General features: G+C 38.3%; 1 protein-coding gene across 1 annotated transcript in view; it reads left to right on the top strand.

Annotated features, from left to right (window-relative positions):
• TMC1 (transmembrane channel like 1) overlaps positions 1 to 15,990 on the top strand; it is a 73,234-nt gene that overhangs the window by 27,872 nt on the left and 29,372 nt on the right. The window contains exons 5-8 of the mRNA XM_050913071.1: positions 2,369 to 2,459; positions 3,745 to 3,826; positions 11,894 to 12,000; positions 13,268 to 13,366. Of these exons, the coding sequence (XP_050769028.1) occupies positions 2,369 to 2,459; positions 3,745 to 3,826; positions 11,894 to 12,000; positions 13,268 to 13,366 (379 nt within the window). The remainder of the gene's footprint in view (positions 1 to 2,368; positions 2,460 to 3,744; positions 3,827 to 11,893; positions 12,001 to 13,267; positions 13,367 to 15,990) is intronic.

Genomic DNA, 15,990 nt, shown 5'->3' on the forward strand with positions numbered 1-15,990 from the left:
GTTTTAGTTGTTGCTAACTAGTGCTTATCCTAAGTTAAGGATTTTTCAGTTTCCCATGCTCTGCCAGCAAGCAGGTGTGCAAGAAGCTGCGAGGGAACATAGCCAGGACAGCTGACCCAAACTAGCCAAAGGGGTATTCCATACCATAGAACGTCATGCTCCATATATAAACAGGGAGGAGTTGGCTAGGAGAGGCAGATTGTGGCTCTGGCATTGGTCAGCAGGTGGTGAGCAATTGCATTGTGCATCACTTGCCTTTTCTTGGGTCTTTTTTTTTTTTCTTTTATATTGCTTTTCATTACTATTATTATTATAATATTATTATTATTATTATTATTAGCATATTTTATTTTACTTTAGTTATTAAACTGTTCTTATCTCAGTCCATGAGTTTTACCTGTTTTTCCCTCCTCCCCATCCCACTGGGAGGGGGGAGGGGGGAGGGGGAAGTGGCTGCATGGTGCTTAGTTGCTGGCTGGGGTTAAACCACGACATAGATCAGTCTCCAAAATCCAGAGTACAAATGTGATCCAGAATCGCAGAGCTGAGAATAAGGGATCTAGAGCCTTAAAAAGACACTAACTTGATCCCCAAGGAACACTTCGAAGTCATGAACAGGTGGGATGGGTGTCTGGGGTGGTGGCTGGGTATTTTATCTTTTTCATATGAATCTGTGCATGTCTTGTGCCACAGGGAAAAGAAAAAAAAAAAGAGTGATTGGATTGGAATTTATGTCATTGTGTGTAGCTTTTTGCGTCTGCCAACCTGTGTCTTTGAAGGAGAAAATGGGATCTCAGATGGTGGGAAAATGCATTCTGAACTCCTGGGGAGGTCAGGTGAAGTGGCACTGGTCCTGATGCCTCATCAGCTGGGTTTAGGTGTGGACACTTGGAAGGTGAGAGTGCTCAGAGGGCCCTCAAAGAGGGAAAGCTCTCAAAGAGTGAAAGCTAAATTCAGTAGCTCAATTTTGCACTGTCTTGGGAAGCATAGAAACAAAAGGCTGTTTGGAGCCTTGGTACTGCGAGCTAAAGAGACTGGTGCCACAGATGTCTAGTGGGGAAAGGTTTTGATATGTCTTCAAATGATAGTATGAAGATCACCCTAAGCATTTGCAGTTATAAATATGTACAGTATTTTTAAAGATGTTGAGATTTTTAACCATGAGTTAAGAGAAATTATGACACAGCTGATAGCCTTCTTCACACATAGTTTTAATTCTCCTTTATCACAGCTACGCCACTATTCTGCCAATGCCATTGTCAGATTTTGCAGTTTAACACAATCTTTTTGCTTGCTTACATAAAATATATGAGCAGAAGATGTAAGTATGATAATCAATTTCACTCAGTGAACTTATCTGTAGCGCTTCTGGAGAGAGTGCATCACAATTAACATTTTCCCAATAGTCTACCTTTTCCCAAGTGCTTAGTATAATACCTAATATAATGTACAATGCTTTGCAGTCATCTAGTGCAACGACAAAATAGTTATACAGTCTTGTGCATACACTGACAGCTAAGAATTCTTACTCTATTTTCCAGTGTTTTAGATCAGGACATTTAGCCTGTAGGGCACATTTTCTCAATAGAGACACACATCAAATTCATACTTACAAATGAAAATTAGATGAAATGGAGGAAATATTAGTATGCTCTTGATCTGATCTGTTTATTGCTTTAATCCATGGACATTATGCCTTTTTAAAACTATTTTAAAAAATCTTCCTTTCATATTTGTATCACCAGGGTATTATTTAACTTCCATATCTTTATAAGAAAAATTTTAGTCTTTTGGAGGCCACTGAAGCTACACTTCTAAGAAATGATTCAGGGAATGGTACAGTTAGAGATGATATATGCAGAAATTCTGAAGGGTTGAATTAAATCCAGTCTTGAGAAGGGTAGACACAGGGGAACCAAGGCTCTAGTGTATACATATCTCCAAAATAAAAAATGCTGATTAAAAAAATTTCCCTTAGGTAGCTGGACAACAATTTATATTAGATGGAACCAGGAGGAATAACAGTTTGTGAGTGGCACAAATGGGCAGCAGCTGAACTGCAAAAGAAAGTCACTGTGACTAAAAATATTTGATAACATTAACTGGATGTAGGCAGATCTCAGAGCTTCAAATGCATTTGGATTAGAGCAGATGACTGAAGTTGTTTGTTCTGTTTGCACTACCTATGATTAGTCTTCTGTGAAACATAAAATCTCAGAGCTTTTCTTTCTAAACATTACTAAGAGAACAAGATTATACAAAACTCTATGAGGAGTTAGAACACATAAAAAATTAAGTTGCTATGGTAGAGACAATATCAAATTTACTGCAGCATCATCTATACCTCTCTCTTGCCCTCATTTTCCAGGGAAGCCCAGCTTTTTGTTGAAAAGTTTGAAGGTGCTCTTGGAAAAGGAAAAGGAAAAAAATTCTATGCATACAAAGTGATGATGACCAAGGTAAATTTATTGTTTCACTAACTTCATGTAATGCAAATGGGGAGCCTTTTGCAGATTATTGCTGTATGTACACGTCTTCCAAAATAGAGTTCCTTGTCTTTCTTTGCATTTTAACACTTTTATTTCCACTGCTCTCACATGAAAAGATTTCTAATGCAAGCTCACAGTTTGATTGAGACTTGTCATCAAAACAAAAATCAACTGTTTTGCAAGAGTTTGCAAGAGTTTAATATCGTGTGAAAGTTAATTTCTCTTGGTGTAGATTGGGTTTTTCTGTGGACTGAATCCAAAACTCAGTCTTTCCCTTGAGACAGCCCTTTGTGAAGGATCAAAAAGTGTCTTTTTGCCCCGCAGCAAAAGTACTGTAGGCATCTCCACTGAGCCAAGGCTCTAGGGCCACATATATCCTAGGAAGCAATATGGTTCTGTAGGATTGTGACCAAAAGGCCGAATGCTGGTTGCTTAGGACCCAATGTCCACACAATATGCATTCTGGCAGGTCTTTCTTTGGGCTAAGTCCTGTGTGGTCCCAAAGACTAAATACCCAGCAGCAGTGGATGTGGATGTGGATTATCATGCTCCTCAAGTACAGTCCTCAAGTACATCTTTTGACTTAGTTTTATGCTCTGACACTGCTTTACAGTGCAAATGTAAGTGTGGTAAATTGGGATGGTTTGGGAGATTAACTTCAAAAGAACACTCTTGCCCCAAACTAAAATTTTGATGCAGAATGATGCTAAGAATATTTGGCAGGACTACTTGGTATGGCCAGGTTCACCCTTAGTTAGACTGGATTTTCTGCAAGCAGTTGTGTAGTCACTTCTCATAAACATTAATGATGTTCACAAAAAATAATTAGGCTTTCAAACTCAGCTGGGCACAGGAAGCTCAATTACAAAAGTTATACTTATCCAATAGATAAACTACTGGGTAGAGTATTTGTAATTAAATGACACAGCTTGTGCTCCAGATCTGCATTTTGAATAGCAAAGGAAATAACAAATTGAATTCTCAGAAACAATTCTAAAAAATAATTAATGGCATGAAAGGAAGGGATTATTTAGCCATTCTTCTTGTGGAAGAAATAGGAACTTCACACAAAGCCAATAGGAGACATACTCAGAACAAACAAAAGGAGATGGTTCTTCATAAGCTAGTGCTTCTATTGCAGTGGGCTCTGCCAAAGGATACTGTGGATGATTAAGGGCTTACATTAGCTCAAGGGGAAACTGAGCATCTGGGCACTGAGATGATGGTGGTTTTTTTTATCTGTGACCCTTTTCAGAAATGGATGAAATTTCAAAGAGATTTTGAGAATTTTAAGACAGCCTGCATACCCTGGGAAATGAAAATTAAGGAGATTGAAAGTAAGTGCTTATGGAACATAATAAAGAATAGTATCTGGTATCATATTCCTGATGCATGCCAAAATGGTAAATTACTTTTCGATACTTTAGAAATATATGTCTGTATTCAATGTGTAGTATAAAATCAATGAGTGTTTATTTTTCATTAATATTTATTGAGCTTGATATTATAGCTAGTTGAATATTTCCCTGAGAGAGTGTTAGTCACCTTACAGGTAAAAATCCTTAATACACAGGTAACAGATCAGGAGCCAGTGTTGAAGTTAATCCTAGAAAAGTGGAATTGGGATTTAGCTATTGCCTACCTTCACTTTATTTTGTCTATATTTATACTACAATTATTTCTGTGATATTTTTCATCATCTTGAGCCTTATGTAAGAGGTATTTTGGCATTATTTCTCTCATTTTTAACCATGTAATACAACACAGAGAAAACAATAGTTGTCTTGGATGTCTCCATATATTAGGCATAAATATAAACAAAACAGTGTAGTTAGTACTATAAGTATGTTTGAGAGTAGGTTTTTGGCACAAGTCAGTTTTGTGTTTCAGTTCCAGTGATGAATTTAAACTGCAGCCCTCTCTTTGAAGGAAATTTGGCTTAACTGTACGGGTATCTGAGTGAGGCTCTGCCACTGATGAAATGCAGATGAAAGTGCAATGGAAACTGATTTTAGAGAAGTTGCCTTTGAAAGAAGCTGTGGGTTACATCAAAACACAATAACAAGAACAGTAGAAGAACAGGAAAATTATAAATTGTGAATTTTGTGAAGTTTTGGACTGTAAAATAACCCTTGAGAAGAAATTATATAATGTCCTTAAACATATGGTCTACAGACTGCTGAACAGATTATCTACTCACTTGAGGTGGAGTTTAGGAAGAAGCTGTGCATATGTGTAGTTAAAACCAAACTCAGCAGCAAGATGCACGTGGTCTTTTACTTGTCTGGACACATAACAGACATCTTGAGGATTTGTGAGAGTGATATTTCTGCAAGTTTCTGTAAAAGAATAGTCCTGGCACAAGCTGTTCTGCTAGTAATAACTTCCAACAGACACATTTCTTTCCTTGTAAAATCAGAATGCAAAAATAAAACAGGGTCATTTTTCCAGTCCTGCTTTTATATCTATTTATTTTTTCATTTGAAATGAGTAACATTTTTGCTGTCACCTGGAAGGTCCCAAATCACTGTGGGGTAGTACCTTTTCATAATCTCAAGGGGTAAGATTGTGAAGTTTACTCTTTTTCTATTAATTTTTGTTCTGTTCAGCTTATTGCTAAGGCAAGCTGCAATTGCTTTTACTTGCAGAAACAATCCTCTGTCTGAACATTAGTAATTTAAGAAGTATAGTTAAACCACAGTTTGGTCCAAAACTCTATAGTCTAGAATAAAGCTTGATTTCAAGGAAACAGCTTGGAAATATTTCTGAGGAAAAGAATTTTAAGTTACAATTTATTTGATTCTGGTTAATCCAAGCAGTAGCTCTCAGCATGTACCTCATATTAGCAAATTTGTAGTACTAAGATCAAGGTCAGTTTAATGATGACACTGATGAAGCTGCCAAGTCCCAGGAAAAAAAGGGGGTTTAGATACTAAAAAAGGAGAAGTGAGGGAAACTGAAATGGAAAAAAGCTAGTCTGTGTATAAGGGAAGAGAAAAGATTAAGATACATTGAGTCAGAGAGACCAAAAAACTGCTGCTTCAACTTTTTCTAGAAACCTAATTGTCATCTGAATTTATATGTAGGTAGGACATGTACTACACTGGTCATATTGCATCAAGTTTAGTGAAAGGGAAGGAGTTATACTCTGTTTCTTGGCATTTAACAAACTGTTGGTGCTGAGTCAAGGATTACCCTGCATTCTCCCGTTGCCAGGTTAGCAGAGTCAATATGAGATCATTTGTAAAACCATTTGTTATATCAAGCTCTGATCAAAATCTCCATATTTAATCAGAGGTCAAAACCAGAACATATTGGAAGAGCAGCCACCTTTTCAACAGAGTCAGCTTCAAGCTTATATGCATGAACTCCAGGGAATGAAATCTTCTTAACTATTGCTGTCTTCAGACATACAGTTGTGTTAAAGAAGCAGAAGAAGCAACTCTGCAAGGGGAGACGTTGTTCCAGATGGCTCCAAACTGAGCACGGACCTGATTCCCCTTTGACTCCTAGCACCAATGGCTTTGTCTTTTGGGGCTCAGTTCAGGCCCTTGTAAAATGACAGTAACACTACTGACTTAAACACATGACATCAGACAATGAACAGAATGTGCCTAATACTGCTTATAAAGAATTTTGCAGAAAAATATCTTTGGTCGCTTAATACTTTACATAAGACTTGTAAATGCAGCACATCAAACACCTTAGAAAATCTTGTTGGTGCAGGCAACACCTCGCATGTAACTACTGTATCCTTCAGTCCACCTAAAACACTGAGGAGTGGTTGAAGAAAATGGTTGAACACTAGGCTTGGACACTAGGATCAATATTTAAAAAGATACTCTTGTTGGACAGCATGGTTTGTGGTGCATCTAGTCATGTCAGTTCCCATGGGCTGCAGTCTCATGTGGCAAAATATGGTTGCATAAAGGAAATTGGAGGGAGCACTGTCTACAAGACAGCTCATTTTTGGAGGAGATAGTACAGTGAAACAAGCAGCACATGACATCAGATTGTGACAGGTAAAGTAGGCTGTTTGGACCACTCTTGGAAATCTGATGATGCAAAATGTGCTGGCTCAGTTCTCCATCACAGAGTTGGGTCTGTACAACTGCTTTCCATGTCACTACACAGTTTAGCATTTTTAAACTAATGTTTCTTTTGTGATAATTTTTCCACCAGAACACACGTATACACACAAGTAAGTATCTGGTATACTTCACTCACCAGTTAAACACATTTGAAAATGAAATATTCATAGATAGCTTCTGCTCCTTCCAACAGACAGGATTACAGTTAGACGAGCAGCCTCTTAGCCCAAGAAACCACAGGTAAAACTTTTATATAATCCTTCATGATCACTGCTAATATTATGCTATAAGCTACTTTCTTTCCAAAGGCAGGCACTAAGCACAGAAGTGTAAGTATTAACAGAGAGTAAGAAGAGGTTGTGTCAATAGCACCTAAAAAAGAGGCAAGAACTTACGAAATTTCAAGTTCTGTTTGAATCTTACATGATCCCAGCTAAAAGAAAGTATGAGCAGCAGGAGCATAAATGGAACAAAAGCCTGACACTTATGTGCAGACTACTCTGTATAGGAAACCTCTTAATTTGGCTAAATACCTCTGTCTGAGGGAATAGTTTATGCTCAGCGAACCTTTACAGGTAGCTTCCAACCAGTTAACTTCTCAGCATAAGTCATTTCTGTACTCTTACATGAAGATGATTTGCATTTTCTGATCTCAAAGTGAGCTCTTTATAAAAAAATCCCAAGCAAACAAGGCAGTAACTCTTTACAGTAGAAAATGGAGGAAGTAAACATAATTTTCTAACCACTGAGAAACACTAGTATTTATTCTTCAGTCCTTCTAAAAAACTGCATCTGAACAACCAAGCATGACTTGTCCAAAACAAAACGGTTTCAGAGCACTAACAATCTTTGCCCTATAAATCAGCATTAGTGCAGAACTATCATGATACCTACTTTGAAATCTAGACGATCAACAAAGCAAAGGAGATCAGGCCATATATTAACAGAATGGCAAAGATCTGTCTTCTTTGTGATGCAGTTCAGGAGTTAACATGTATTAGAGGCTCTTTTTTAGAAAACCTGATGCTTATACTGTAGTGTTGTCGGGTGTTGGTCCATTCTCAAAACTAGCCAGGGTGGTAGACAGATTGCAAATGGAAAGTGAATTAAGGTCCTGTATAGTGGCAAAAGATCAATTAGGTACTACTGGGGAAGATTTCTTTGACTTAAAAAGATATACTGTACTGGTAAAACAGTGTTAGACGACATAGAAAGTTTTCTCTCATGCAAACTGAAGAGGATGGGTAGCTGTGCCTCCCTACCACTGCCAACTGATGCAGGAAACTTAATGGGAAAAGCAACATTGAAATAAACACACTTTATGAGAACAACAGAACTGCTAAATTCACATAAAGTCAATAGAAATAGTATAGCTTTACAAAAAAAGATGTCAAATGAAGAATGTGTCAAACTGGGGCAAGTGACACACATATGACTGGCAGTGCTACTGAACTGAAAAGTTCCTTGGGCCATTACTTATACACTAGAAAGACCTGGGAAGAAAATGTTTCATACTGAGCAAACTCTCTGTATGGAGTTGTGTTGGTATGCCTGGGAACACCTGTGTATGCCCAAGGTGTAATACACAAGTTTTATCAGGCTTTTTTTTGTTACTATAGTTTCAGCTTGATGCGAAAATTTAAACAGACTTCAAGAAGATACCTTTGATAAACAAATGGCTCCTTTAGGAATGGTCAGACTAATCTAAGAAGGAGACCAGCTAATGTTATAAGTAAATCTAAGCGCTCTTAGCTGCTTTGAAGAGACAATTCTGATTCTATTTCAAGGCCACTTGTGGATACCCAAGAACCACCTTGACCACATCAAGTCAGATAATTCAACAGTCACACTACTATGCCTTAGATGTGCTACAGAAGAGTATAGGAAAAATAAATAAATATTATTCACTATTAATCATTATTAATATTGGCATGAGAAGACACACTCCTGTTTTAAACTTTTCATATTGTGTCCTAAACTACAAACTTACATTAACCACACTTTTAAACTTTATACAGGGATTGTTTCTGGTGGGTCTATGGACTGGCAGGAGGGGTATTGTTAATGTTTAGATACTAAAATTCTTGAAAGAATTTTCCTTTCTGTGATAATTACAATCAACCATGTCATTTAATAAAAATAAATAAAAGAATAAAGAAATAAAGTGAGTAATAAAAGGAAGAAGAAAAAAGGGAAGTACTAACTACATTTAAGCCCTTAGCAAGTGTTGTGGTTTAACCCCAGCCGGCAGCTAAGCACCACGCAGCCGCTCGCTCACTGCCCCCCCACCCCTGGGATGGGGGAGAGAATCAGGAAAAAAAACCTCGTGAGTTGAGATAAAGACAGTTCAATAGGACAGAAAGGAATGGAAAACAATGATAATGATAATAATAATATGACAATAGCAATACTAAAAGAATTAAACTATACAAAGCAAGTGGTGCACAATGCAATTGCTCACCACTCGTTGACCGATGCCCAGTTAGTTCCCGAGCCGCGACCCCCCCTCCCAGTTAACTCCCCCCAGTTTATATACTGGGCATGATGTCATATGGTATGGAATAGCTCTTTGGCCAGTTTGGGTCAGCTGTCCTGGCGGTGTCCCCTCCCAACTTCTTGTGCCCCTCCAGCCTTCTTGCTGGCTGGGCACGAGAAGCTGAAAAATCCTTGACTTAGTATAAACACTACTTAGCAACAACTAAAAACATCAGTGTGTTATCAACATTTTCCTACTAAATCCAAAACACAGCACTGTACCAGCTACTAGGAAGAAAATTAACTCTGTCCTAGCCGAAACCAGGACAGCAAGAAAACCCATCTTCAACCTCTGCTTAGTTTCATAATGATCCCCACTATAATAAATAGGGCCCTTCTTATCACAGCCATCTTCAGTTGGGTCTGACTCTTCCAGGCTGCCAGGTATCTAGAAAGACCAGGTATCAGCATGAAGTGCTGGGCTATCTCAAGTAGGCTTCCTGCTTCAAGATGAGAGTCCTTTCTAGCACAGGGAGCCCAGCTTCAGAATAACAGGCATCAAGCTCTGCTGTGCTGCATCCTTGGTGTCAGAAATAGGTGAATCTGCTGCTGGGGTTTTGATGTTTAAGACAGATAGAAGTTGATAAATATATGAAGTACTTGTATCTAGAAAAGAGACACTTCTTTTCCTTACAGAATAGACATTCAGTAGTGTCTGTGCAACAGGACTTCACAGGAAACACACATTGCTGTGTTGGGACAAGGCAAGCTTCTTCATTCCACTGCTGAAATTTATACTATGCATGCCAATCTGCATGCCAATGCATAGTATGGTGAGGCTGTGGATGCAGAAAAAGATGGCTAAAGTCTACTTTAAAGTATTGCTCTTTCATTTATACCTGGAACATGTTGCATGCCAGAGTGGATTCAAAACACTGGTGAAACTTAGACTGGTTTTGTTCACAGCTGGTGCAGGCTGTTTGTACCATTTTCTGTGTTCCCTGTTGCCCCCTGTTTGGACCTGCCCACTCTGGAAATGTAGTTAAGGGCATCCATAGTTAAATTATCCTCATCTCCAGCTAAGCTTTTCACTTATCAGAAGTTGCTGTTCTTGCCTCATTGGTGAAAAAGAATAAGGCCCATGCGCAGTCTGTGCATTGTGACTTGCAATAACTATACTGACACATGTAATTCCAATGTGGTGCCTTACTGCAGACTTTCCAGATGGATGCGTGACAGTGATTTAATCAGGATAACTGATACAAGAACTATAATTCAATACATGAAAAGAAGCCATTCCCAAAAGAATGGGGATATTAGGATTCAAGGAAAAGCGCTCATGCGGCATGGAGAGGTCTATAGTATCAAAAGTGTTTTGAAATCAGAAATCTTCCTAATTTCCTGCACTTCATTTTTTTGAGTCCATAGCATCCTCAAAGGCCGTAGCTGGGTTATAATTGGGTAATTGACATATCACAGCCAGATTTACTAACTAAAAGTCTCTTGCTTTATGCCTCTACCCAGACTTCCCAGTATGTAGGCCACTGCTAAGATTGGCTACTTCTTCAAGCAAAATTTCAAAATTGTGGTTTCATTCTGAACTGTGAATAAAGCAGATTTTGAAACACTGAAACCCTTGACAGAATGGCTTGTTCCTCCCTTTGCACAGCCCTGATGAGTGCCTCTTCCCAATTGGTCTCTGTTTATACTCTGGGGTTATACCAGTTTAAATGTATTAAATTTTCTACCGGATTTGTTGTTATAGTAAAATGTGCATATATATGCCCCGAATAGCACCAGCCATGTTAACCTAATTTTACAGAGTTGAAGAATCTGTTACAAGGCTTGCAAAACAGTGTGGAAATACCAATGTAAGCTCCTCTGAACACAGAGATTTCCTTCTCATTATTTGCCATCAGAGTGCATCAGGCTCCTTAACTAGACCGTGTGTGAAAAACCTGTTGAAAGGTCACTTTTTGTCCTGCAAATGACTGGTAACGGAACTGAAATCTGGTATTTTGCTAACTCTGACAGACAGATGAGCACAACTGTCAGCTGTTCTATATTCAGCAGAGCTGTGCTGCAGCAAGCTGGGGTTGAATTTGAGCTTTTACTTCTGTTTGGCCTGACTTGCAGAGTGTTGGTCAAATCAGGCCCTTAGTGCTCACCGCTTCCCCTGTAGCCTCTTCTTCTTCGCACAGGTCTGGGTCAGGGGTCTAGAGCCGGTGGAGTCCAAGGCTTCATCTGTGCACCTGGCGATTGGACTTCCTCCACATCTGGGTGCAGCTGGAACACATTAATAGCAAAGTAAGAGAAAGAAAGGGTACAAACGTTTGCAGATATTTTTGTTCTTCCCCGGTGAACAACTCTGGCGAGCACTCCAATAACAGCACTTACAAGCATTTTCTGCCCTTGGAGAGACTATCCTCACTGGCTGATTCTGTGCTGTTTCCTATTAAAACTAGGGTGGTGCTGGTTTAACATGTCCAGAATGCTTACAATCCACATCAGACAGAAAAAAAACCCCCAAAAGTGTGATTTGCTTTGAATCCTGCTGCTAGAGGATTTAATATTAGTAAATATCACAGCTTTTACATGACCCTAAATACTCTGTATAAATAATACTTTTATATTTTTTGTTTCTCTTTTCTCTGCCAGGTCAGTGAATGCTAGTATGCAATCTGGAAAAAAGTTATTAGAATTATGGTAATAAAGAAAATGAAAAGCCTCCACTGACTTTATTTATTTCAAATAAACTTTAAGCATCTTCATCTTAAGGTAAAATAACATAAGAGGACTAAATTATCTGCTCTTTTTTCACATCTCATGTTTTCATAGGTCACTTTGGCTCATCAGTAGCATCTTATTTCATATTCTTGCGCTGGATGTATGGAATAAACATGATTCTATTTGGACTGACATTTGGACTTGTAATGGTGCCTGAGGTGGGAATTTTTTAAATTATCATTGAGAATTGTTATGTGAATTTCTGTCTTTGCAGTGAGATTTCATAGGACTGGATCTTTAAATAAATTTGTAATCTCTTTATGCTCCATTTAAAGTTATAAAGGTGTACTAAGGCTGTGAAGATGTACTTTCTTTGTAGTCAGCTGTCTCTACAGAGAGATGTCTTGGAATAGACTAATGTATATAGGGTTGTGTCCTGCAAGTGTTTTCCCATGGTCTGGGATGGTGCTGAACTTCTTTTTTTTCTATGCTAAACTAGGGAGAGGAACTGAGACTAAGAAGCAGCCAAGTGGAGTATCTTGACTAAAATGTGTATTGCAATAGAAAGATACATTCCAGGCCTCTGAGGCACCATGGATCCTTTTCAGTTGCCTTAACACTCACATGCTGATAAGGCCCAACAGGGCTGTAAAGTCACGAGAGAGACCCCTCATCTTTTGTGCTGTGTGCAGTATCACTGTTAATAGTGCTGCTCAGAGCAGATGTAATTCAGGCAGAAATCACTTCTGTGAAAAGTAATATTTTTCTAGCTCCTTTGAGCCACCATATTGTCTTCCTTAAAAGAGGGCTTATATGGAATTAAAAGTAGTGTGCCGTCTCCCTGATTTCACTGTTCCACAGCCTCCTACTTGTCTTCTAGTAAGCAGATGGGAAAGAGTCAGGTAGAAATTTCCAACAGCTTCCTAGTACAGCGTTTCAATAACATGATCCATCTTCCTTTGAAGCCAAAACAGAGAAAAAGCCCAACAGTTTTCAGGGTAAAGCCTGGAAAGGACCCTGTGAGGACATAGACTGTGGCTGAGCAAGCATCACGCCAGCAGCAGTGGGACTCTCAGAATCCAAAAACCGAATCCCTAGCATCTTCTCATACATTTCAATTAAAAAACCAATAAAATCCATAGTGCAAGAAAAATGAATCTTCTGGTCTTGTCTGTAAGACAAACACCACTCATCAGAGGAATTTGGACTTCTGTGTTGCCTTTGGATGTAAGAGCCATGGTTTGACAATCCATTGATACTAGTGGAACATCACTTTAAATTTAGAAAACACCATTAATGCATACTCTGAGCATAGTTTCAATCACTAATGTGAGGAGCAATAAAAAGAATTGGAGAAGTAGGTCATCCTCACTAAGGAGTTTAGGAGCATAAAACAAGTCTTCCTAAGAAATGACAGATCACTGTCCCTTCCGTTTATCGGTATTTTGCTTTAAAGTGTAAAATGCTCTCATTTTTTGGTTCCAGGCTTTGATGGGGAAGCCATATGGTTCTTTGCCTAGAAAAACTGTGCCAAGAGCTGAAGAAGCAAGTGCTATGAACTTTGCTACTCTCTGGGATTTTAGCGTAAGTGCATAAACTTGCAATACTGCATATTCACATGACTCTCTGATTATTATGGGCTTTTACTTTCTAACTTAATATTCAGAGATTTAATGAAATATTTCAGGAGAAAATGGCAATAGAATTAATTTACTTTTTTTTTCCCCACAAGTTCTGAGTATAGATGTTTCCTTCAGACAAAACATATAACGAAGCTCAATGTCCACACACATTTCAGTATATGTAGCAATCCAAAGATACACGGGAAAAAGTCTCAAAGCTGGATTCACATCCCTGGTACTGACTTTCCATTTCTTATGGGTAAATTTGGTCCTCTGTTTTTATATGATTAAGGTTCTGAATTTGAGGATGCAGTGTGAATTAGAAAAAAGAAAATAAATTCCAATAATGTGCTCTGTAGGCTTTTTCTAAAACAAAGAATGCTATTTTTAGTTTTTCTGAGTCTTATAGAATATGCAGATATTTTAGCTGAATTGAGAAGCACGTCTTAATTCTTTACTGTTGCTGTGATGCCCAGTCTAGCCTGTGGATCTATACCTCCTGTACTGACAAGCTAACAGTATATTCCTAAACATGTCATACTACTTTTTCTTCTTGAAAACAACAGTTTTATCTAATTTTGCATGTGGCATGTCTCAGTAGTCGGCCTCTTTATATAAAGATGATAAAACTTTGCATAAAATCAGCTGAAAATAAATTCGGTATTACAGTATGTTGCTTAGAAGGCTGTTAGGTTTCTCTATGGTGTGCAGTCAATGTCATCAAAAGGTACTCTTCACCTGTGAAAGGATGCAACCATCTAGTTAAGGTTTTCCTTCAGATTAATGGAAGCAACATCCATTGAACTGTGATTTCTCCATCAATCTGCGGCACTCTTTCCCTTCTGTAAGAAGTACCAAGACTTTTAAAGAGTTATGCATATACATATCTTTTAGCACTTCAGTTGTTTTAGCAACAGCAAGCATGAATATGATGTTGGAAGCGGACCCATTTCTTGGAAAAATAAACTCAGGCACAGGTTGCTCCAGTTTACAACTCAGCCTCTCCAGCTGTCTGCAGAACGACTCATCTAAAAGTGGCCTCTCCATGTAGGTTTGGCCCATGTGAGGTCCCGTTCCACCCCTGCCAGTGCGGAGAACTGTGTAGGCTGTGGAGCTCTACACAGGCAATCCCAGGAGGGGCACAGGCAGATTTTCATACCTGTCCCCTTTCTAACAGGACGCCAGCTCTGACCTCACCTAAAAAAATATAAAAAGGGTACGGTGTCTACGCTTCTCGTTAATATTGCCATTTTTCAGTATGGTTAAGGTGTGGAGAGATCCCTAATCTTGTGATATGCAGATCTCAAACAGGATCCCTTGATTTGAGGCTCAATCCTTTCATGTGGAGACTCAGATGATGCCAGATTTTGATCCTTTATTTAGCTTCCTTGGCTCTATTTTCAATCTTCAGCTACCAGTGGAGGAAGAATCAGGTTGTAAGATGACAGAACATTGGAAAAAACTTGACTGGATATACCCGTTTTCTCCTTTACAAGCAAATCTTTCAGGCTTATTAACAGTAGACAATTGATTTTAAAACAAATAATATAATAATAGGTAGAAATTACAATGTTTGTCTGTCTTTTGACTATAAAGATATGTAAAGTGAACAGATTACTTCTGCTTTATTTTGCCACACAAAATGATGGACCCTCCTTGGATACAAAAGGATAGAAAGATCTTTCTAAAAAGCCACGTATGTAACATTTTGCAATGACTGCAGCATGAAATGACATTGTGTCTGGTTCATTAGGAGTTGTATATTTGAGTGACAGGAAGAATACATCTAGACATGTAGCTGGGAAGTTAGATAATGACGATGACATTATAAAATAAGAAATAGGGAGACATTGGAGAAAAAGGAATCATAGTAACTGGGAGATTTTGTAAAGAGAATAGAGACTAGATGTGCTTTATACAGCAAATGGGAACAAAGTTTTTAAAAGAAATGTGTTTGAGAAAAGATGAATGAAGACAGATGGTGGAAAGAGGGGGGAAGTTTATAATAACTGTCAGAAACAGGATCTGACAGCTCTGAAGAAGAAAGTATAGTAAATAACAGAGTAGCAGTTAACACAAGGAGCAAATGCAAAGGTAATAAACACAGAATAGGGCAGTGAAAGAGATAGATCCCGTGCAATATTGAGGGGAAAAAAGAATTTTCGAGGCATGTCAGATTGACAAATTCTCCCTGAAGACAATGACATCTTTAATTAAACAGCACAGCAAATACTACCTTTCATCTGCTGGCAGTTCTTGTATGCTACCAAGTAAGTTACAAATAAATGAACCTACATCAGCAAACATTATTTCATCCCAAAAAAACCTCAAAACCCCACCCATCTTTAAGACAGTAAAGAACAGATGAGCTCAATATGTCTTTTGCTTTTTTGTGCTTGAAATTATACTCGTTTTATTGACATGGCAAAGAGAAACAGTTTTAGATTTTGATATATTTTGCTTGGAATTCAGTTTTAACATTGTATATTTTACAGCTTAGATAATAATCCAAACCTAAAAAAAATCAGACTCTCAAGGCTCGTTACAATAAAACATTTGACTAATATTCTTACCTCACCCCTCTTT

The sequence above is a fragment of the Gymnogyps californianus genome, chromosome Z, assembly GCF_018139145.2.
Source record: "Gymnogyps californianus isolate 813 chromosome Z, ASM1813914v2, whole genome shotgun sequence".
Lineage (NCBI taxonomy): Eukaryota > Metazoa > Chordata > Aves > Accipitriformes > Cathartidae > Gymnogyps > Gymnogyps californianus.